Here is a 24,012-nt window from a genome sequence, read left to right on the forward strand (position 1 = left end):
AGACACTGTAAAGACATCAGACGTCTCTTCATTTCGCATCAATCACGTTCATGCATCACACTTATTAACATGTCAAGAATCTCATGTAAATATTCATATGTAGAATTTCCTGACTTTTCCGCCGTTATATATTTTATCATTGTATGTAGGTTATGTCTCTTAAAATAGCCATTTGTTTGACTGTCAGCAAACAGAAATTGCTCAGAGTGTGGGTCACGGCAACTGGAGGTTGGGCACTACGTTTCCGTCCGTACTCTGCCATGTATACCTGAGCCCAGGTGAATAAATCAGTTAATAACCGGTTCAACCTTTTTGTCCTCACAACACTAATATCTGTTATTTTTGGTTATTTTTACATGTCACCCCCTTCACACCCCACCCCCTTTGGTGTCAGTGATGTCTTACCCCCACAGTATTTTTTTTCCAGATATTAAGTTATTATGTATACAGAAATGAGGTATGATAAACCCGTAGAGTAGAACCAGTTCCGTTTCAGGGAAGCCCTTCCCAACCCCACCCCCTTTGGTGCTAGTGATGTTTTACTGCCACAGTATTCTTTTCCAGATAGTAAGTCATATGTATACCAAGTTTGGTTGAAATTGCTTGATGCATTTCAGGGTCATGCTGGAACATACACACTCACATGCGCACACACACACATACATCCATTTTGATTTATGTAGATAGAAGACATAGACCTGATGACAGTGATCAGTTAATGACTGAAACAGCTGCCGGCATAAGAGTAGACAAATGGAGCAACATAGCAATAAATTTTGTCTTTTTCTTTAGGACTTCAGCCATAAGGATAAGACATATAGGAGATTGGAGAAATGTTGCCTTAGAATAGTCGATGCCATTTGTGCACTGATATTTAACAAGAATATGTTGTAGACTATATATAAATACATATATATGTGTGTGTTCATTTCCATATATATATATATATATATATATATATATATATATATATATATATATATATATATATATATATATATATATATATATATATATATATATATATATATATGACTATGAAAACCGCCTGACTGTATTCGTTATTTCATTCATATACTTGCCAGTAAAGGGAAACACTTTGGTCTCTGAAATTTGGTAATAACTTTCTACCTTTTGGCGTTTTTTGGGCTCCTGTCCTGTTATTATATATATATATATATATATATATATATATATATATATATATATATATATATATATATATATATATATATATACTGTATATATATGTATGTGTGTATAAATCTATATGTGTGTGTGTATAAATCTATATATAGAGAGAGAGAGAGAGAGAGAGAGAAAGAGAGATCTGACAGAGACCCCTCTCCTTAATATTAGCACACAGTACACACTAAGAAGACGTGAGGTTTGTTGCTATACCTTTTAAATGCGTTGCTATCTATCCCTCCCTTGAAGAGCTAAGAATAACGACTAGCGTAATCCCTCCTTTAAGATCTCTGGAGTTTTTTTCTTTTGGCAGTTTTTGGAGATAGTATATAGTATGGCAAAACTTCTAAACTCTTTGTTTTCAATGAAATGCACAATCAACAAATGTGTTGTCATTTCATAGAGATCACTGATATTGACCTTTCCGAAAAGAATGATCGCTCTTGTATTCTGTCCATGCAAGTTAGGAAACCGAATGAGGCTCTTATGAACGGCATAAAAATTCTGTTAATTGCTTGTAAAAGAAAGCATCTCTGTTAACTGGTTGTAAAAGACAGCATGTTTATAAATCTCACCCTTTCTCCTACCGCGCTTTACTTTTTCCCGCCCGAACTTGGGCGTCTTCTTTCTTCCTCTCCCAGCCGGGCTGCTACCTCAATTCTTCGTGTAGATTGTTATAACTTCTCCCGTTCAGAGGCAAACTTTAGTTTCATCACCTTACAGTTTTTAATTTTTCTCTCTGACTGAGTTCAGTTAAAGCATTAGGCTGAACTTCACATGAACAAATTGTTAAAAGACTTTGCACTCCGTAACATGTCATTCTTGGAGTGAACAATTTTATATCTTAAGTCTTAAATCTGTTTTGTATATACAGTATTTATCAATTATGTAAACCTACCGCATTCTCAAGAGAGGTACTTCAGATACTCCTTGCACTCTTATTACTAGTCAAATGTCACTGGCTACTTCATGCACAAGAGCCCTTGCTAGCATAAGGTCACTCAGTCAGCTATCACAAACGAGAAGGCAAGTTCATGTTCGGAACTAGACAAAAAATAACGGGCGTGCGTTTAAATAAAAAAAAAAATATATATATATAATATATATATATATATATATATATATATATATATATATACATATATATATATATATATATATATATATATATATATATATATATATATATATATATATATATATATATATATATATATATATATATATATATATATATATATAGGGATAACGGCACCAGAAGCGACGAGGGGTTTTGAAAATAAGATCAGTTGTATTATCATTTATTCACTAAGAAGACATTTTAGTTTTGCGCCAGCTGATAAGTTAATTTAAATTGCCGTTTTCTTCCAAACGTCGTAAAGAAATTAACATTGACATCAAAGTTTATTTATACCTTGGATGTCAAAACAAAGGGAACATAATTTTATTTAACTATATCGTCTTCAGGTAGAGAGAGAGAGAGAGAGAGAGAGAGAGAGAGAGAGAGAGAGAGAGAGAGAGAGAGATTATTTATAAAAAAAACTCTCAAACTTCTAACGTATATTTACACGACTCAAAGTATTTTAATGTTGAAAACAAAGGGTGATTTGTGAAATTCGTCCTTCACAAAATAACAATTACTATTTCATATTAATAATTATTTGGTTACACTTCAGAGAGAAAATAGGGATGCAATTGTTATCCTCTCGATCTCTCTCTCTCGTCTGGTAACGTGATGTTCTTCATATAACTGGCGTTGGTTACTGCCCCTATCAATGCTGTCCAGGTGTATGAGAATTCTTCCCCTTACCCACATGATTCCTATTAATAAATACAGGTATTCCGGAATGGAACTTAAGAAAAGTGTGACATACAGCATTTAAATTTTATAAAACGTGTGAACAATAATAAACAAGTAAAAAAATGCGCCGAAGTTTCTTCGGCGCAATCTAGTTTTCTGTACAGCGTATAATCAAGGACACAGAAAATAGATCTAGCCTATCTGTTGGTGGTCTCGGTATAATGCTGTATGAACAGCGGCCCATGAAACTTTAACCACGGTCCGATGGTGGCCTGGTCCTATAGCCTATCGTTGCCAGACGTACGATTATGGCTAATTTTAACCTTAAATAAAATAAAAAATACCGAGGATAGAGGGCTGCAATTTGGTATGTTTATGATCTGAGGGTGGTTGTTGTTTCAGATTTAGCTGGCCTTGTGCCAGCACGGGCTCTTGCTCCTAGAGCAGCCAGTAAATGATGTTGAGTGATCAACATACCAATTTGCAGCCATCTAGTCTCAGTAGTTTTTAAGATCTGAGGGCGGACAGAAAAAGTGCGGACGGACAGACAAAGCCGGCGCAACAGTTTTCTTTTACAGAAAACTAAGAATCCGAAAAAACAAACTTCAGTAAGTTTGATCTTCTAAATATTAGGTCTATGAAACTGACATGTTCGTTCCTCTTTCAAGGCACCTCACCTGCTTCTCTCTTCCTTCCACATATGACTACTAGGGACACTACCTCTGCTTCTTTCCCTATCTCCTCCGTCTCTTTCTTCCCCATGTGAAAACGCCGATTGTCATCACCCTTGCTTCCCTTCCCATCTGTAGCAGTTCGTCCATCCTCACGTAAAAACTATAGAAGGTTCTCCCTTTTCTTTTCTCCCTACCTCTTGCGTTCCTTTCACCGCCCTTGCCTCTCTCCCTTCCCCTAATGTTTCTTCCATCTACATACAAAGGGGAAGATACAAAATGTTTGTGCTCGGAAGAAATAACCAGAGAGAACCATAGAAATAACTGAAAACTTGGAACATTTCTTACCTTACTGTCTGGCATGTGGTAACATTAGAAACAGATGTAGATCCGTGCAGCAGCCATATTAAGAAAATAAAGAAGAAATGATAGCTGACATCCTTCATTTTGCAAATCCAACGAAAGAAGAAACTGAAAACAGGAAGGAATTTATAAAAAGAGACAATTAAGTTAAGCGAACACAGAGGAGGAATAGAACTAGCAAAGGAGAAGTTTCAAAGGTAGTTCCCATATACTACTACTATCACCAATACTGGTACTACGCAAAATCCGTTGAATCCGCGGCTATTTTAATTACAATGCATATGTTGCGTTGAAGGTTAACGTCGCAATTAGAAGATTATTAGAATTCAAACTGAACCAGGTCATGCTATTTTACAAACGTAAGTAGGTCATATCGGGATGGGTTGATGTCAAAATGTACGTTATTTTGAAATGTCAATGTAGCTTACTGAAGGCGGGGTTCAATGTAGGGTTGACTTTTTCTGTAGTATTTTGGTTGCTTGTCAAGAGTTTACTCTTGTTTTTTGTCAGTCGACTGTAATTAACCTCAGAACTTATTATGTTTTTGTACGTCCTATGCTGGCGATCCTGGAATGTTATCGTCCATGCTCAGTGTTTTGGGCCTAGGGGAACTTTTGGTAACAAGTGGCTTCCTTCACGGGGCGGAGGGGGACCCCCCTTGTAAGTAACACGGCCTACTAGGTTAGGTTAGGTTCCTTTTATAATAGATTTCCTTTGTCAATCCCCTGAACATATGGCTCCCTAATGACTCGTATTCGCGGACCCATTCCATACAGTCCATGCAGAGCTAGCCTAGGTCCCAATACTTAGGAATACCATAAAATCTTGGAAGTAGACTGTGCAATGGTATTTTTTATTTTTTTGCCAAAAATAACATTTTTAATGATAATTACATTGGTTTTCAAGTGATTCCTGCCTTATTTCTAAGTAAGAGCTCTGCACGGACAAATTAAGTAGGAAATTGGTTTTTCCTGTACTTTTAGTGTTGCTGATGAAGGAAGTGGTGTTATTTATTGTTGGTCAATTATTGTTACTCTCATGTCTATCCAACATGGTTGGGGACCCTTTGGAATGTAGGGTTTTGGAAATGTTGAAAGATAAACCGTTGTTGTTATGGAACAGTTATGTGCATTCCCAAGTCATCAGGGAGCCATATGTTTAAGAAGGGATTGGCTAAGGAAACCTGTTATAAAAGGAACTATACTCACTTAATGTACCCTAACCTAACCTAGCAGGCCGTGTTACTTAGTGGGGGGGACTCCGACCTCCTGTTGAAGGAAATTCCAGTGGTCCCGACACGATATAGTATACAAACCGTCGGTCCTTTACATTAGGATTGTTCCAACACAATATACAAACCCTCGGTCCTATACATTAGGATTACTTTCATGCATAGGCTGGAAACGGTTGTTGAACTTCAAACAAGGTGGTTAGGCAGTTAACTACCATCCAGGAGGTGGGAGCACCGCCTGCCTGGATGTAAACATTCCAATTTGCTTTCGGCTGTCGTGGGATGTGGATGTTGTTCTTTGCTCTGCCTGACTGCCCTTCAGCTCTTTGGTGGGAAATTTCCTTTTTTTTTGAGAATGAATGTTGATAAACCTTCTAAACCCTCCTATCCCCAGTGTGTGTGTCCTGGGGTAGGAGGTAAGAAATGTAATACCTTTCGTTCTAGCGTCGACACGGACCCACACACCTTTTGCCCAACTTGCAGGGGATGTGTGTGTTTGCGCTACGCTCCTTGTAGCGAGTGTTGTTCCTGGTCTCCCAAGCAATGGAAGAGGTTCGAAGGGAGGTTATGCTACCGTCAGAAGCCGGCCAAGGAATCCTCCGAGGGTAACACGCCCCCGACGACTCCAGTGGTGGCTAATGTGTCGGGTTTGTTTCTCCCTCCCTACGAACTTCCCCTGCTTGCTCCCTTTCCCCTTCCTCATTCGTTTTGTCGGGTGTGGAAGGGCGTGGGGGCCTGGTTGATCAGGACATCCTCTGCGGGGTCTCTTCTCGTGCTGGGGGAAAAATTTTTTCCCCAGAGTGAGCAGAGACTTCCCAGTTTAACCCGACTGTTTCCTAAGGTTTAGGGGTGGATACGGACCAGGTATCAGACTTATCCTCGGCCTGGTTACACTTGGGTCTACCTGGCGTTCCGTCATTGGAGGGCCTGGTGTCTCATCTGTCTGGTGCTCCAGTAACAACTCATTCGGCTACCGCTACCACCACCACGACTGTCACCATGTCTGCTTTGCGAAGCTGCCTGTGTCGGTGGCTTCACACCTGGATACTCAGGTTTTGGCTGCTCCTGCCTCTCACCATCCTGTGCCGCTGCCTTCTGGGTTCCTGGCCCTGCTCTCACGACCTGAGCCCTCCTATATGGTGATGTTGTCGGTGCTGTATATGACTTTGCCTACTCCTGTTGCTGACCCTGGCCCGTTTATGACTATGGTTCCGGCTCCTCGCTTCCCTGTCTCTCAGCCCGGCTTGACTACTGACATGCCTCCCATGCCTTTGACCCTGGCCCAGCCCGGACTGGCTGCTCGCGGGCCACCTGTGCCATCATCCCTGGCTGACGCCCCTGCCCCGGTAACTGCTGGCCCGAGCACCGTCTACGCTGCCTGGGTTGCGCCTGCTGCTGTTACCCCCCCGGTTGCTCCTGACTCTTTGGCTGCTCCTGCATGGTGTGGGGACCTGACTTCAATCCTGAGGAAGATGGCGAAGAAGAAGTCGAAGAAGAGATCGAGAAAGGTGTTGTCGTCTTTGTCTTCGTCTGCTACCTCTTCTTCCTCTTCTCCTTCTGAGGCTACCCAGCCAAGGAAGAAGAAGAAGGCCTCTCCCCCCCCCAAGAAGTCTCGCACTGAGACCTCTAAGGGACTGCCTCCTTCCACAGGGAAGGCAGTGGGATCTCTCGCCGGCTCTTTCTGATCCATGGATCAGGGAACCGCTGCTCTGGCCCCATGGTCAGTCACACTGGGAGCCAAGGGCATGCAGACCACGGTCCGCACTCCCCCTGCTGTGCTGAAGAAACCTGCTTCTGAGGCCAGCGGGTCCACGTCGGACACTCATGCGCAAGTCGCTCCAAGTACCCCGGTTTCCAAGTAGACCCAGGTACCCCAGTCTGGTACTGGAGAAACCTCTCGCCGTACAGACCCGGGTGTGGGGCGAGAGAAAGAGTCCGGGCATGCAGGTGCCCCGACTCTTCCTGCTGGTACTTCTTTGAGTGCTGAGCCAGGTCCCCGGGAAAGTGCTTCGGTCCCTCGGGTCCGAACACCTGGAGAAGCAGAGAAGAGGTCCCCTGCTCAGTCTTCCCGAGAGGCTACGGCCTCGAAGAAGACTGGGGCGCGTCTAGAGAACAGCGCAAGCTCACGCCAGCCAGCTGCGCGTTCGACTCCTCCCAGTCCCCAGCCACGTCTGTGCAGCCAGCCTGGCTTGGGGGAGGTGAGCGCGCGGCTCGACTCACCCGAGCCATTCCACTCTCTTTGGGAGACTGCTTTGCCTAGGTGTAAGCAGTCTCCTCGACCCGGGCTGCCGTTACCATCGCGGGTTGGTGACTGCTCCTGGCCCGCTGCCCCTGTTGGTTCTGCCAGCAAGGCCAGTGGGAGCGCCCGATCCTCCTCGCCTGTCCCCTCTACCTCCTGGGCTCCTTCCAAGGGGCACGAGTTGGACAGGAAGAACTCTGGCGACTTTTCTCCCCAGAGTTCTACCTCGGGCGTATGTACAGGCAGTCCCCGGTTTATGACGGTGGTTCTGTTCTGTTCTTGCGCCGCGTCGTAAACCGAAAATCGTCGTAAACTGGAACAACGGCATATGACGCCAGAAAAATGTATAAAAATTTGAAACAAAAGTTATGAACGCCTTACTTTTAATCCTTTGGGCATGCTGCATGTTGTTTCTTGATGTTTTACCTACATTTGTTCCGACACAATATACAAACCCTTGGTCCTTTACATTAGGGATTACTTTCAGGCGTAGGCTGGAAACGGCCGTTGAACTTCAAACAAGGTGATTAGGCAGTTAACTACTGTCCGGGAGGCGGGAGTACCGCCTGCCCGGATGTGAACATTCCAATTTGCTTTCGGCCGTCGTAGCGCTCGGACGTTGTTCTTCGTCGCTCTCTGCCTGACAGTTGTACTTCTTTTTTGGTGGGAAATTCTTTCTTTGCTTTCATTATCATGGAGAAATCAGCTAAACCCTCCTATCCCCAGCGTGTGTGTCCCGGGGTAGGGGGCTAGAAATGCAATTCATTTAGATCTCGAGTCGACGTGGACCCACACGCCCTCTGTACATCTTGCAGGGGACGTGTGTGTTCACGCGACGATCCCTGTAGTGAGTGTTGTTCGGTGTTGTTCGTGGTCCTCCAAGCAATGGGGCAAGTTCGAAGGGAGGAGATGTTACCGTCGTAAGCCTACCAAGGAGTCGTCCGAGGGAAATACACCCCCGACAACTCCATTGGTGGCGAATGTGTCGAGCTCATTTCTCCCTCCCGGCGAACTTCCCCTGCTTGCTCCCTCTCCCTCGGGTGAGGACTCCCCCTCCCCTTCCTCTTACGTTTCATCATTTGTGGAAGGGTGCGGGGGAGAGTTGGACCGCGACATCCTCTCTGAAGTCTCTTCCCGTTCCGGAGGGGAGTTTTTTCCTCCGGAGCGAGTAGAGGCTTTGTGTACTGACCCGACTTTTGCTTCAGGTCCCGGACTGGATAGCCAGACACTGATTCCAAGCTCATCCTGGCTATACCTGGGCCTACCTAGCTCGTCACTAGAGGGATTGGCTCCCCCCCCTCCAGTCACAACCCACTCGGCAATGACAGTCACCACTACATCCGTCACCATTTCGAGGTTTGCCCAGATGCTTGGGTGTCGGCGTCACCTGTTGTTCCGCTGCCTCCCGGCTTCATGGCTTCCATTCACGCGTGCTGGCCCTGCCTACATGGTGACGTCATCATACCCTTATGTGACTGTCGCTGCCCCAGTTGCTGACCCTGGCCTGTCTTCGAATGCTGTTCCTCGTCTCACTTTCCAGCCCAGCCCTTCGTCTGCTTCCATCCCCATTCCATCGACCCTGGCGCGGCCCGACTTAAATCTTCACGCGGGAGGGGCGGCGCCTGCATTCCCGGCCCCGCCCACTTTTGTTCCTGGCCGACGCGCGGCTCTCTCTACCCAGGCAAATGCTGGCTCGAGCTCCGCGGTCGTTGCCCGGGATGTGCCTTCTGCTGCAGCCCCTCCTGCTGTTCCTGAGTCTGCGGCCTCGCTTTCCTGGCTTGGGGACTTGACGGTGTTCCTGAAGCAGAGGGTGAAGAAGAAGAAGAAGAGGTCTAGGAAGGTGTCATCGTCTTCATTTTCATCTTCGTCATCATCGTCGTCTTCGTCTGCTGCTTCTTCCGCTTCTCCTTCCGAGGCTTTGCAGCCGAAGAAGAAGTCTGCCTCTCCTCCCCCCCCTAAGAAATCTCGCACCGAGACTTCTAAGGGTCTGCCTCCTTCCACAGGGAAGGCAGTGGGATCTCTCGTCGGCTCTTCCTGATCCTCGGATCAGGGAACCGCTGCCCCGGCCTCCGGGCCAGGGGCACCAGGAGCCAAGGGCGTGCAGACCAAGGTCGGCACTCCCCCCGCTGTGCCTAAGAAACTTCCTGCATCTAAGGCCAGCGAGTCGCGCCGGACACTCGTTCGCGAGTTGCTCAGTACCGGGTCCCCAAGGAGACCGGGTACCCCAGTCTGATACGGGAGAAACTTCTCACTGTACAGACCAGGGCGTGGGGCGAGAGAAAGAGCCAGGGCATGCAGGTGCTCCGTCTCTTCCTGCTGGCACTCCTTCAGGTGCCAAGTCAGGTTCCCGGGATAGTGCTTCAGCCCGCTGGGCCGAACGCAAGGAGAGGTAGGGAAGAAGTCCCCTACTCAGTCTTCCCGAGAGGCTCCTGCCTCGAAGAAGACTGGGGGCGCCCAGAGGACAGCGCGCAGCTCGCGCCAGTCAGCCGTGCGTTCGACTCCTCCCAGTCCCCGGCCACGTCCGCATGGCCAGCCTGGCTTGGGGAGGCGGTGCGCGGCTTCGGCTCGCGAGCCGCTCCGCTCTCCTCAGGAGATCGCTTCACCTGGGCTGAAGCAGTCTCCTCGACCCGGGGGCTCCTCATCACCACGGGTTGGTGACCGCTCTCGGCCCACTGCCTCTGCTGGTTCTGCCAGTAAAGCCAGTGGGAGAGCCCGATCTTCCTCGCCTGTCCCCTCCACCCCTTCTGTTTCTTCCAGGGGCCACGAGTCGGAGAGGAGGAACTCTGGGGAGTGTTCTCCTTAGAGTTCTACTGCGTGGGGGTACGCACCTGGCTCGGTTCTTGGCTCGACCAGGTCCTACGCCCGCGTAGTTCAGGAAGATCCACGGGGATATGCCGAGGTTCTCCCTCCTGCAGGGAGAGTAGTTCGGGAGGACCGCACTGGAAGGACTCGAGGGTCCTCTGCCCCAGGATGCGGACACCCCCGAAATACAGAGGACTTTTGCGGAGGTTATCGCGCTGATTTGTCAGCACAACGACCTCGGGGAAGGGACCACGGCCTCGTCTATGGATCGTCCGTCGCACCTCGAATCCTTCTGGGGACCCAAGAAGGAACCCAAGGCTTCGGTGGGGCTGCCGTGGTCCACGCTTGCCAAGGGGGTACTCGACCAGGTGAACAGTCTTGTGTCTGGGCAAGACAGTTCACTTTGTTGGAGCCCATCGGACAAGCTTTTTCCTTCTCCTCTGCCTCGTCAGAAGCGTTTCTACGCTCCAGTGGAAGGGGTGTTGCTGACCAAACAGGTTGACCCGGACCTGACTCGTTTGGATCTGGGTCTGTCGTTGCAGCAATTGACTGCAGAGAGCATATCTCTCTCTCAGCAAGAAGCTGCAACCCTGGAAGCCACCGCCATGGCGGCCTTCCAAGTAGTCTCCTGGCTCAATCTGTGGTCATTCACAGTATCGAAGGTAGCTGCTTCCTCAGGCGCTATTGTACCTGGGGAGGACTCCGCCTTTGGGAGACTGTGCCAGTCTGGGGGTAGGGCTATTTCCTACCTTGCCACCAGACTGCAAACCTGTGGGCAAACCTTGTGCTAAAGCGAAGGGATGCCGTTCTCTCTCGCTTTGCCAGGTCTGTAGGTCCCGAGTCAGCTATCGCCCTTCGGAATGGACCGTTGCTGGGTTCCTCCTCTCTCTTCCCTAGAGAGTTGGTGGACGCTGTGGTGGACAAGCGCCGTGCCGATGACAGCGACTGACTTGTTCACCAGGCAGTGGCCAAGACCTCCGGGTCTTCGCACCCCACTGCGGCCAGGTCTTTGGGCCAGGCTGGCACTTCCTCGGCCCCTAAGAAGTCCCAGTCTTCAAAGGGGTCCCGAGGAAACACCCAGCCTTCTTCTGCCCCGAGAATGGGGGGTCCATCCCGCCCTTTTCAGCCTACTTTCCACGATGGAAACAGCGCAAACTGTGCTGGCCTCCATCAGGGAGAACGACTTCATGCTTATGGTGGACTTGAGGGATGCGTATTTCCAGATACCCATCCATCCGTCCTCGTGCAAGTACCTCCTCTTTGTCCTCGGGGAGCCGGTCTTCCAATTCAGGGCACTTTGCTTCGGGCTCTCAACCGCTCCCCAGGTGTTCACGTGAGTATTCTCTCTCGTGTCAGCTTGGGCCCACTCGTACGGGATACGTCTACTGAGGTATCTCGACGACTGGCTAGTCCTGGCGAGCTCTCGCTCGCAGTTGCTACAGGACAGGGATAGCTCCTCGAGTTTTGCTGGGATCTAGGGATCGTGGTAAATCTGGAGAAGTCAGATCTCACTCCCAAGCAGAGGACAAAGTACCTGGGCATGCTGATAGATACGGTGGCAGCGAAAGTCTTTCCCTTAGACTCTCGTATCAGCAAGTTCAGGCAGGCAGCACAGCTGTTCCTGTCACGGCAGGAGCAACCAGCTCGACAATGGCAAGTCGTCATCGGTCACCTGTCGTCGTTGGAGAAACTAGTACCTCACGGGCGTCTTCACCTGCGATCTCTCCAGTGGAGACTAAAGGAGTATTGGTTCCAGTCCCAAGACCCCCAGTCCTTCCTCATTCCTCTTTCTGAGGAGGTGAGAAAGGACCTTCACTGGTGGTTAGACAACAGGAACCTCTTGATAGGAGTATCCCTGCATACTCCCCCTCCGGACATGCTTCTGTTCTCGGACGCATCGACCAAGGGATGGGGCGCACACCTGGAGGAGTTGCTGACTTCGGGAGTGTGGCACCGAGACGACGAGCACCTTCACATCAACATCCTAGAAAAAAGGTGGCCTTCCTGGCCCTCCAAGAGTTCCGGGATCGAGTGATGGGACACTCTGTGGTACTGATGAGCGACAGTACCACGGTAGTGGCATACGTCAACAAGCAGGGGGGAATGGTGTCCCACTAGCTTCATCAGTTGACGATGCAGGTGCACGAGTGGGCCGTGGCTCACTTGGTAGAGCTGTCAGCCAGGTACATTCCAGGCAAGAGGAATGTCGTGGCAGACAAGCTCAGCCGCCAGAGCCAGGTGGTAGGGACCGAATGGTCCCTCCATCAGGAAGTAGTGGAAAGGCTGTTCGACCTGTGGGGGCGCCCAGCCATCGATCTGTTTGCCACCCGGCACAACAGAAAACTCCAGGTCTTCTGTTCTGTCGTGCCGCACCCATGGGCCGCTGCGGAGGACGCGTTCCAACACCCGTTGGACAATCTTGACGCTTACGCCTTTCCCCCATTCTGCCTGATTCGCGAGTGATCAACCGAGTGATGATCACCCCGAATCTCAGAATGACTCTGGTGGCACCCAAATGGCCCCAGGCCGTTTGGTACCCGGACCTGCTAGCTCTCCTCTCCGAGGCACCGAGAGAGATCCCCCCCTGGCCCAACCTTCTGCGTCAACCTCATGCAGAGCGGTTCCACCTGGCAGTGCATTCCCTGTGTCTTCACGGCTGGAGGTTATCCACCACCTCATGTGAGCGAGAGGCTTTTCGTGCCGCGCAGCAACAGAGATGGCAGGATACCTCAGAAGATATTCCGCAGCGGTATACCAGGGAAAGTGGTGTGTCTTCTGCAGTTGGTGTCGTCAAAGGGGTATCTCTCCGGTCGGAGCTACTGTTCAGCAGGTCGCGGACTTCCTCGTCTTCCTTCGCCGAGAGAAGCTTGTGTCCGTTTCAGTTGTAAAAGGCTACCGCGCCGCACTCGGCCTAGTCTTACGGCTGAAAGGAGTAGACATCTCCTCCTCTTTCGAGATTTCTCTACTCATGAGAAGCTTCGAACGGTCTTGCCCACCCAGGGATCTGAGGCCCCCTGCATGGGATGTGACTCTCGTCTTAAGGAGCCTGACTTGTGCACCATACGAGCCTTTACGAGAGTCGTCAGACAGGGATCTGACCCTCAAGACCGTCTTCTTGCTTGCCCTGGCATCGGCGAAGAGAGTTGGTGAACTTCACGGACTTTCCTTTGATGTTAAACACTCGAGGGGATGGGGATCAGTTACGCCGATTTCATCCCGGATTTCGTAGCGAAGACTCAGAACCGCCGGTCCCTGGCCTTGCACGGTTCGAGTCCTTCACGATCCCCTCCCTAGAGGACTTTGTAGGTAATGATCCAGACGAGATGCTACTGTGTCCTGTTAGGGTGCTGCGGCGCTATCTGAAGAGGACTCGGCACCTCCGGCCTGAGTGTCGACGACTCTTCGTTAGCAGTGGCTCTACCAAGAAAGAAGTGTCCAAGAATACCATCTCTTTCTGGCTTTGTGAGACGATAAGGAGAGCGTACTCTGCTGCAGGAGAAGGCGACACCGATGCACGCCGTCCGAGCTCACGAGGTCCGCAGCATTGATCCATCCCTCGCATTCCGGAAGAATATGTTGGTACCACAGGTGCTGAAGGCGGGTATGTGGTCCCAACAGACTACTTTCACCTCCTTCTACCTCCGGGATGTTGCACACAAGTCCTTGGACACTTTTTCCTTGGGTCCTGTGTGGCTGCTCAACAAGTTGTGTAGCTTATCCAGCTCCCCTAACGGGACAGGTTGCATCTCGCCTATGTTGTACGGTTGTGATTGGGAGAATGAATGTTGAGTGACTGGCCTCTCTTCTTTCTCCCCATCCTGGCTCTCTTCCCACGGGCAGGGAGCGGACGTGCCGTTACAAGCTGGACCGGGCGATCGAGGCAGGTAAGCACATAACGGGAGCTCCCGTTCTATTTCCGTTCAGGTTAATAGAAGCAACCCCACTCCTTCCTCTTGCAAGGGGAGGAAGGAGACCATGACTATGAGAGAAACCCAATGCTTGTATTTGCCTTATTGTCATCCGACGTCAAATTTTTCCTAGCCTACTTTGCATGAACTGATGTTTCCTCTTTCATGCAAAGGGACCCAGAAGTCTGACAACTGATCCTGCATTTCTTACAACCCAATCTTTTGTCAGAGACGGTTTTTCCCTTTCTCGCTCTCACGACCAGGAAGGGAAGACAAGGTGGTGAACTCTAGTCAGTTCAGAGAGACTTTTATCAGATTCCTCCCTCCAATCAGTGAGTCTCGTAATGTAAAGGACCGAGGGTTTGTATATTGTGTCAGAACAACAATTTTTAATAGTAAATTGTATTTTTCCTAACTATACAAACCCAAGGTCCTTTACACTTTATGCCCACCTCATGCCACCCCTCAATCTGTACTTGGGCCGAAAGGCAAATTGGAATGTTTACATCCGGGCAGGCGGTACTCCCGCCTCCCGGACAGTAGTTAACTGCCTAACCACCTTGTTTGAAGTTCAACGGCCGATTCCAGCCTACGCCTGAAAGTAATCCCTAATGTAAAGGACCTCAGGTTTGTATAGTTAGTAAAAATACAATTTACTTTTAAAAATTGTCATTTTGTGTCCGCCATCCTGTAGAAGATGTCGGAGTGGAGGTGAAGGAAGCCGCCCTGTGGAAGTAGCCGCCGTCTTCTTCATCTTATCTTCGATTTTGTCTTCTGCAGCGTCTTCCCTTCCTCTCCTGAGGTCCAAGGGGGTCCCAAGAATCGGACAGACCTCCGTTGGCCAAAGGAGAGGAATGCTGCTTCTTCCCCTTGATGCCCTTGGACGTCTAGGGACTGCCTCCTTCTGAGGAGGCAGTGGGTCTCTCGTTGGCTCTTCCCGACCCTCAGGTTAGGAAACCGATTCGCATAGCCCTGGGTTTTGTGTTTCGGAAGCCGTGGGCACGCAGACCTCAGTTTGCGATCGTTTCCCAAGTCTTAGAGGTTCCGCCTCTAAGATGGGGGCTGCTTCAGGGGCTCGTTCGCGAGTCCGCTCCAGTGCTCGAGATTCTGTGGAATATCGAGTATCCCGATCTGGTCTGGAGAGATTTTCCTGGGCCCAGTTTGGGAGCAGTGCGAGAGAAAGGGCCGAGGCACCCAGGTGTCTTGGCTTCTCTTCCTGCCAGCACCGCAAGCGCTCCCTGAGTGTTTGCCAGTGCTCGGTCGGGTTCCCAGCCTGGTGTCTCGATCCTGTTGGTTCGAACATCAGCAGAAGCAGGGAAGAGATTCACTTTGGGAGTCCTGCGGGACTTCTAAGGGACTGACTCTCTTCCGGGAGACAAGTTTCTCTCGTTGGCTCTTTCCGCCCTCGGGCAGGAACCGATTTGCATTCTCCTGTGGGATCTTGCGTTTCGGGGGCCGCGAGAGCGCGGCCTCTCGAGGCCACACCCTCGTTGCCAGTCTTGGAAGTCTGCATCTAAGACTGGTTATGTGCTTGGCTCTTTCGATCTATTAGGAAACAAAGCAGCCGCTCCCGATTTTCGGAAGTCTCGTGGGTAGCCCGAATTCTATGAATCACAAGCGCTCTCCTTACAAGAGGCACAGAACGAGAGAAAGTGCTGAGACACCCAGGTGTCTGGTTGCCGGGACGCCCGGGTGTCTGGGTGTTGAGACGCCCGGGTGTCTGGGTGCCGAGACTCGGTGTCTCGATACTGCCCGCCAGCTGCTTCGGTTGCTCGGGCGGGCTTCATTCTTGTGTCTCGAACTTTAGGGTTTGAGCATGCAAGATAGCAGACACAGAATTCCCCTTTGAACCTTCTTCCCGAGGGGCCTCGGCCTCGAAGGAGTTTAGAGTTCGGGAAACTAGTAATTGTTCACAGCAGACGAGTCCATCCTGCCCAGTTATGATTGTGTTTGCGCAATTGGCTCGGCTCTGCCCCCGGTCACACTTACGAGACTGGCCCGGCTCGACTCGGCCTGCCAGACTGGCTCGGCTCGCCCCGCCCCGCCTGCCTCCCAGTCTGCCGCATACCAACCAGCTGAATCGCATTCGCGTGATCGGTTCGGCTCAGCTCGGCCCTACTCGGTTTTTTCCGATTCGGGTCCTCGGCTATGTTCGAGTGAACTTTTTGCTCTTCCCAGGAAAGCGCTTTGCCACGGCACAAGTGCTCTTCTTTCCCCGTGTAGCAGTAATCTCCTTCGGTTGATTATCGCTCACGGTCCGCCTCTCCTGCTTATCTTACTGGCAGGACGGGTAGGGATACTCTTTCTCCTCACCTGTTCTCTTCTCCTCTCGGTTGTTCCGAGAGGCGCGAGACGGACAGAGAGAGCTCCGATGAAATTTTCTTTCTGACTTCGGCTGCCTGGCGTGCTTTGGGTATCGGTCCCCCGATTCTCTCGTATTATAACCAGGTAGCCGAGGAGGGTTTCATGGGATCTGTCAAGGTCTCCCTCCAAGGGGAGAGGTACAGGAGTTTCACGATCGGAAACAGCGAGGGTCTTTCTCTTCAAATTCGATCGCCTCCGTGTTCTTGGTGAACTTGGCGCTGATTCGTCGGGCGCGAGGATCCCGGGACAGGACCGGCTCCCCAATGAATAACCTTCATCACTCGCAACCCTTGCGGTTCGAGGACTGAGAGTGTCGTGGACTGCCGCGGTCCTGGCTTCCAGAGAGCGTTCTCGACCTGATGAATTCTTTTCTTGAAGGAGTTAATTCAGGTCGAGACACCAAGCTTCCACCCCTGCCTCGACAGAGAATATGAATTCTTGCCTTGGAGGGTCTTGCCGACTGCAGTTTTTTGGGCAATTCTGGTGCTAAGAAGAAGGACTTTGTCCCAATTCGGATCTCCGGTTTTGTAAGTCCCGAGTTGGCTCGACCCTTGGGAACGAACCCTTACTTGGTTCTGCCTTTCTCATTCAGAGATTTGCCAGATACCCCGGTAATCAAGGTTCCCACCAGGGTACTGACTTGTCCTTTGGATAATGGCCAAGAACTTTGGGTCTTAGTCATCTCAACTCAACCTTGAGTTCAAGCCAGGCCCCCTCAACTCCTTAGCTAAGAAGTCCTAGGCTTCAGAAGAAGATTGCAACTGCTGATGCCTGGACGAAATGATACTTATTGAGTCTCTGGAACTAGCAGCGACATTGCCGAGACCTGGGAATGGATTCCTTCAGGAGAAGTATCTATTTCCCTCAGATCTCGGCAATTCTTTCCATCGAACTTCCATCCCGCCACCTCTCCCGTGCTCCCGATTCGGGAAATGCCAGCCGGCTAGAGCTAATTGCCTCGGTACCCTGTCATTTTGCAGAAGCTTCCCTATGGTGGAGAATGGAAGTCTGCTTCCTTTCCTCCGTTCTTTCCTCTTCGATGTATGAGGAAAGAGTTAGGCTAATGCTTGATTGAAGGAACCTTCGAATATGCTTGCATATTCCCTTCACATCTTGTGTCTACTTACGGATTCACAGATTGAGGAATAGGCGCACACTGGTAAGACGTTGTCTTGAATTTGTGTGACCGAGACGATTAGTACCTTCTCATCACCGTCCTGGGCTCAGGGCAGCCTTTTGTCCGTCCGAGAATTCAGGATGGGTTTTGCAGCACTCACTGGTTTCGTTGAACAACAAAACCACAGTAGTGGCATTTGTCGACAAACAAGAGGCAATCGTTTTTTCCTCCTGTTTCATCTTGACATTTGCAGGTACTCGAGTGTTGTCCTATTGCACACTCGGCAGCTCAATTAACCAGATTCATTCCTGTTGGGGATGTATTGGTAGGCAAGCCTGGTCTTAGGTTTGAGTGATCGGGACGGAACATGCTGCTCACTCTTTCTTCATGAAGATTCATGCAGAGACTGCTCGACTGAGAAATCCCTACCGTCCTTCTGTTGCCTTCCTGCAGACAAGTCGGTAGTTTTTTCTCACTCCTTCATACCAGACCAGGGGCTGCTCTGTTGAGGCATGCTGTCTTTTGGTGAAAACTCGATATCGACGTTTTTTCACTCCGTATTTGTCCGTTTCGCTAGGGGTTCACAAACATTGCTCACCCTGAGTTACAGACAAATACTTGAAGACTTCGCCTTCATCCAACCTGATTGCCGAGGCATCGAGAAGAATTCCTCTTGACCCAACCTCCTGTGCAGCTACACAAGAAGCGGTTCTTGAGGCAGTACATCCCTGTATGTTCAGGACTGGGAGACTTTCCAGCTTTCCTTGCAAGCACAGGCTTTCTCACCGAGCGGCAACGGATATAGCTGGATATCCCTTAAAATCCTCTGCAACACTGTCCCAGGGACTGGATCCGTCTTCGCTGGTGGTGTCGTCGTCGGAACTTCTTCTCGGGTCAGAGCCGCTCGTCAAGTCTGGACTTCCTTGTCTTCTCTGCCAAGGGTTGCTTCTCTCCCTTTCATTTGTGAAGAACGTAGGCCCTTGCGACCTAGTCTTCTATCTGAAGTAGGCTTCGTCTCCTCAGTCGAGAGTTAGCTACGGACGGGAAGCTTCTTCAGTCGTGCTGTCCCAGGGAACTGTTTCCTGGGTGGCATGCGACTCTCGTTTAGGGTTCCTGTCCGTGCTCTGCATGCGCCCTACGAGAGTCATCGGATAGAGATATGCCCTCTTAGGACCATCTCTCATCTTACCCTGGCCTTGGCGTAGAAGATGGAAGAACAGGGATGGGGATCATACCTCGACTCCTTCTCGGATGTCGTAGGTGGACTCCGAATCCATTGGCATTGACTGTCGGGTTTGAGTCCTTCTTGTTCCCCTCCTCCTTGGACTTGGTGTCGATGATCCAAATCACTCGTTACTTTGGGAGCTGTGGTACTTTCCGAAAAGCTCGACATTCCTAACCTAGATGTCATCAATGTTTTCGCTAGTACTGTCTCTCCCAAGGAAGAAGTGTCTAAGGACACATCTTTCTCCTGACTTTGTGAAGCGATCAAAGGAGGTACTTGGCAGCTGACGACGACGATACCGGTACCTTTCACCCGAGGGCTCACGAAGTCAATGGCTTGGTCCATCCCTCGCATTCCGGAATTTTCTGTCAGTCTGGAAGCAAGACGTGGTCTCTTAGACCACACTCTTGTCTTCTTCCTCCGGTCTTGCCCACAGGCCCTTGGAACCCTTTTTCCTTGGGTCTGTGGTGGCTGCTCAACAAGTTGTGTTGTCTTACCCGGCTCCTTCAAGAGGACGAGTAGCATCTCGCCTAAGGTGTTGGTTCTGGAAGTGAGAAGGATTCTGAGAGTGACTGGCCTCTCTTCCTCCTCCTTCCCCATCCTCCAACTTCTCCTTAAGGATGAGAATAGGACTCGAACCAATAGCTGCTGGAACTGGCACTGATGCAGTAAGACTACGCAATTCCGCTCCTTCCTCTAGCAAGGGGAGGAAGGAGAGACTGGCAATAAGGGAACCCTATCTCGGCTTTTCCTTACTGCCTCCGACTCTAGATCCTTCCAGCCTATTTCGTAGGAGTTACGTTTCCTCATTCATGCGAAAAGGTCCAGTACCTGACATTTGATCTTGCAGTTCCTACACTCCGATCAATATGTCAGAGGCACGGTACTCCTCCTCGCACTTTCGACCAGGAGGAGTAACCCAGGTGTGTAGAACTCCAGTCAGTTCAGGAGACTCACTCAGATTCCTCCCTCCAACCAGTGAGTCTTCCTAATGTAAAGGACTGAGGGTTTGAATATTGTGTCGGAACAAATAACAGTTTTTAAAGTAAATTGTATTTTTCCTAACTATACAAACCCGAGGTCCTTTACACTTTATGCCCACCTCATGCCACCCCTCAATCTGAACCTGGACCGAAAGGCAAACTGGAATGTTTACATCCGGGCAGGCGGGTATCCCCGCCTACCTGACGGTAGTTACTGCCTAACCACCTTGCTCAAGAGTTTAACGGCCGTTTCCAGCCTACGTCTGAAAGTAATTCCTAATGTAAAGGACCTCAGGTTTGTATAGTTAGGAAAAATACAATTTACTTTAAAAATTGTTATTTCTACCTCAACCACCCCACTTTGTCCCTGAGGCCAAAGGAAGAAGTGCATAGTGACAGCAGGTTGGAGTTGGGTATTCCCCCACTTACCCTTTGTAATCACCAAGTAACCACTTTGTTACTAAGTTCAACAACTGTCTCCAGCTCACACTGAATGATACTCCTGTACAAAAGACTCTGGTTTGTTTACCTAGGAAAAGTAGAAATTGCTGTTCTCGACAAATTTGATATTCATCTTAGTACAGTATTTATTTTACATTTCTCTTAAACTTGTGTTCTTAATTTATTTGCAGATGGATGCATATGAAAATGATTCACATGATGGTTCATTTGAAGAAGAGTCATTTGTTGATGAATCCTTTGATGCAGAAGAAGTTTTTACAAAAGCAAGGAATAATTTTTCTAATATAATAGACAAGTACATATGCCTTTCACATGGATTAGCTTCACCTGCTTTTATTGCTGATCGTGCAATTGAAATATCTATTCCCAAACGTTCATTTGGGAGAAAAATTTTTGTTGAAGAAAACCAGACTATAGTTTCTGAACAGATTACTTCACAGGAGTCATTGGAATGTGAAAACCCCATTCAGGAAGAGATTGAAAGAACACTTCTTAGACGTAAGCAAGAGTTAGGGCTGCCTAATGATTATGTGTCAGAGGAATTACAATTGGGTAATGGTATTAAAGTCAGTGATATTGGCCTTGGAGATGAAGGTGGAGATGGAAATACAGGAATGAAATATGACCAGGAAGCAGATAAGGAATTACATGAAGTAGGTAAACAGGAAAAGGAGGGAAAAATAAAAGAAAAGGGAGCCAATAGAAAACAGAAAAAAGAGAAAAAGTTGCAAGAGAAGAAACCCCGTGGAAGACCAAGAGTGTCCACTTCATTTGAAGTAGAAAAACAAAAAGTGGGAGAAATTGAAGTGAAAAAATCCCGTGGAAGGCCAAGAAAGTCCACTTCATCAAAGATGAGCAAACAAGAAGCAGAGGGAGAAACTAAAGCAAAGAAACCCCGTGGAAGACCAAGAGGGTCCACTTCATCTGAAATAAAAAAAGAAGTAGAAGGAGAAACTAAAGTAAAAAAATCTTGTGGAAGGCCAAGAAAGTCCACTTCATCAAAAATGAACAGACAAGAAGCAGAGGAAGAAACTAAAGCAAAGAAACCCCGCGGAAGACCAAGAAGGTCCACAGCATCTGAAATAGGAAAACGAGAAATAAATGAAGAAACAAAAGCTAAGAAACCTTGTGGCAGGCCCAAAAAATCCAGCACATCTGAGTTGTTTAACAATAAAAGAAAGAGAGAGTTACTGAGAAAAATTAAAGAAAGTTCTGGAAGTTCAAGACAGTCTACTGACCATGAAGTGAATAAAAACAAAACAGAAAAAAATTCAAGGCTAAGTAAAACTAATATTTCTGAAAGTGATAAGTATGACACAGAGCAAGAATCAATGGAAGACTATGACAAACCAAACAAGGATAGTAGATGTGAGGGGCCCAAAGTGATGAGAAGGAAGAGAGGGAGACCTAAAAAAATTTTTGAGAAATTGAAAAGCAGCAGGTTTTATAGCACGCAAAATAAAAAGATTAATGCACGTAAATATTCCTTTTCAGAACTGTATGCTAAAAGTTCCCAAAAATATAAAGGTTCGAGTGATGATATCCAAAGACTTAGAGTTGATGATATGAAGAACATTGTTGCCAGAGATGCAAAATCTGCCGATATCAACAGTAAACCTTTTTGGAATAAAAGTGTGTCAAGATATTTCAAGCATCTTGTTACTTTTGGTGTAAGCAGAGAACAAGGGCACATTTCGCTATGCCCTTCTTTGGATTTAATTATTGTTCATCCACTAAAGAAAGATGACTGTCTTGGTGTAAGCAGTTTCCCTCTGCCAAGCAAAGTGCTCTTTGCCATTCCTTTTGTAAGTAAAAGTACTGTTTCAGAGAAAGACATTGATGAAGGTGTTACTCAAAAATCAAGATCAGATTGTACATCGAAAGCTACATATTTTGGTGGCTCAGTGAATAATGATGATTCATCTAAAATACCACATATTAAGGAGAATGTAACTAATAAAAGATCCAGTCAGAAAAATTCTTGTCATGGCCTTTCAAATAAAAATCTCAGTGAAAGTCATGGAGAACACTCTTGCAAGCAACAAAAACCGTTGAAGTACAACAGAAATTTTTCAAATATAAAGCATTCAGTTTCTGCTAATGAGATTTCAGGGAAACCTCAGAATGTCAATTTAAAAGATGATTTACAACCTGTGGTTGATTGTGAATACCAGTTAAAGGATAAAGAGCCTCAAAAAAGTCAAGGCACCAGACTTCTTGAAAACAAAAAAGTACTCTATTCAAATGAAAATAGTACTGGTGAAAAAGATGGTGCACAGATGGTATCTAAAATGGAGAAAGTTCTGTTAGGTCAAAATTACACTGATCCCACAAAACAAAGACGGCAAAAAAGTAAGGAAAAGCGTGGTTTTTGTTCAGAAAACCTTGTAAATGATGAAAGCCATAATGAAAAAGAACTAGATTTGCCGACCACACATGTATCTCCTGTAGTTGAGAGTACTGACAATAATAGAAACACAGAACAAAGTCTGTCCCCAGAAGAAGAGTGTGAAGTGAGGTGTAAGGAGAAAAAGCATTCCTCGGCGTATGTAAGAAAAGGAAAGAGGCCAAGGAAGTTCAAGGAAAGCAGAAACATTAGATGCAATAAAAGGAAAAAAATGGAAGCATCTTTGTACCCTAGTACATCTTTTACTGGTTCTGCTAAGAGTAGAAAATTAGATTCTAAGAAAAGGGAAAGAAAATTGTCACACAACAGTCCACCTAACAAAGATTGTAGTAATATGGTGAACAGGTCATTGGCAGATGTTTTCCAGTATTCTGATGATGAAAGTAATTGTGAAGACTCATTGAATTTGGTATCTAAAGATTGTCAGTCTGCATTCATAGATGGAAAGATGCCCAAAGGTGCAAAAGAGTATGTAGTTTCTGATTGTATTAAAACTAATGAGCACACTGAAGTAAATGTTTCTAATTCTTGTTCAAGAAATTCAAGGCTAGAACTGAAGAAGTCTTTTAGGAATGAAGATTGCTCTCTCAAATTAAGTACTGAAATAGAAAATAATTCAAGAATTGTTGCTCAGGATTTAAAAAATGACAGCAACAAAGAGAGTACAACAAATTCTAAAACATCCTTACCTGAGAAATGTAGTGATAGTGGAAAGGGGAAAGAGAAGTTTCCAGTTCTAGAGGGAAACCATGAAGAGAGTGTTGTTGCTGGAATTGATGTTGTTAAGAAAAAAAGAATAAATATAGTTGCAAGAAATAAAGTGCCTGTACATTCAAATCAATATATCTCTAGTATTATGCCAGGGGAAGAGACATGTCCCTCTAGTATGAATTCATGTGTAGCTGAACCTCCAGAAAATGGTGTCCTTAACATGCAAGAGGCTGTTCTGAAGAAGATGCCAAAGAAAGATGTGATGTCACAGCTAGAAGCAAATGAAGAAGATGAGGATTCAGATGGTTTCCAAGATTCCTTAAATCTTTTGCCTGTGGAGAAATCATCTGTCTCTGTGGGATCTTATCACTCTTCACTGTTTCATTTTCTCAAATTGAGGAAATTACATCCACAAAATGTAAGCAAGGTACTGTATTACTAATGTGTTCTTCTTAACTATAAAACCCTTAATAGTAACATTATTTTAGTAACCATAATCACATTAAAAGTTACATTAAGTGAAAAAATTACATTTTTATG

At 47.5% G+C, this 24,012-nt stretch overlaps 1 protein-coding gene across 6 annotated transcripts in view; it reads left to right on the forward strand.

The window, feature by feature from the left end:
* The first annotated feature begins 3,482 nt into the window (after positions 1-3,482).
* The window catches only part of LOC136832833 (biorientation of chromosomes in cell division protein 1-like 1), a 121,523-nt gene continuing 100,993 nt past the window's right edge, over positions 3,483-24,012 (forward strand). For 2 of the 6 annotated variants that reach the window (XM_067094487.1, XM_067094513.1), the window contains exons 1-2: positions 4,200-4,382; positions 20,525-23,899. In XM_067094487.1, coding sequence (XP_066950588.1) covers positions 20,525-23,899 — 3,375 coding nt within the window. In that variant the 5' untranslated portion in view covers positions 4,200-4,382. Of the gene's footprint in view, positions 3,598-3,704; positions 4,383-20,524; positions 23,900-24,012 lie in introns of those variants that run through there. The other 4 variants (XM_067094504.1, XM_067094496.1, XM_067094508.1 and 1 more) reach the window with 4 other exon arrangements.

The sequence above is a fragment of the Macrobrachium rosenbergii genome, chromosome 4, assembly GCF_040412425.1.
Source record: "Macrobrachium rosenbergii isolate ZJJX-2024 chromosome 4, ASM4041242v1, whole genome shotgun sequence".
Lineage (NCBI taxonomy): Eukaryota > Metazoa > Arthropoda > Malacostraca > Decapoda > Palaemonidae > Macrobrachium > Macrobrachium rosenbergii.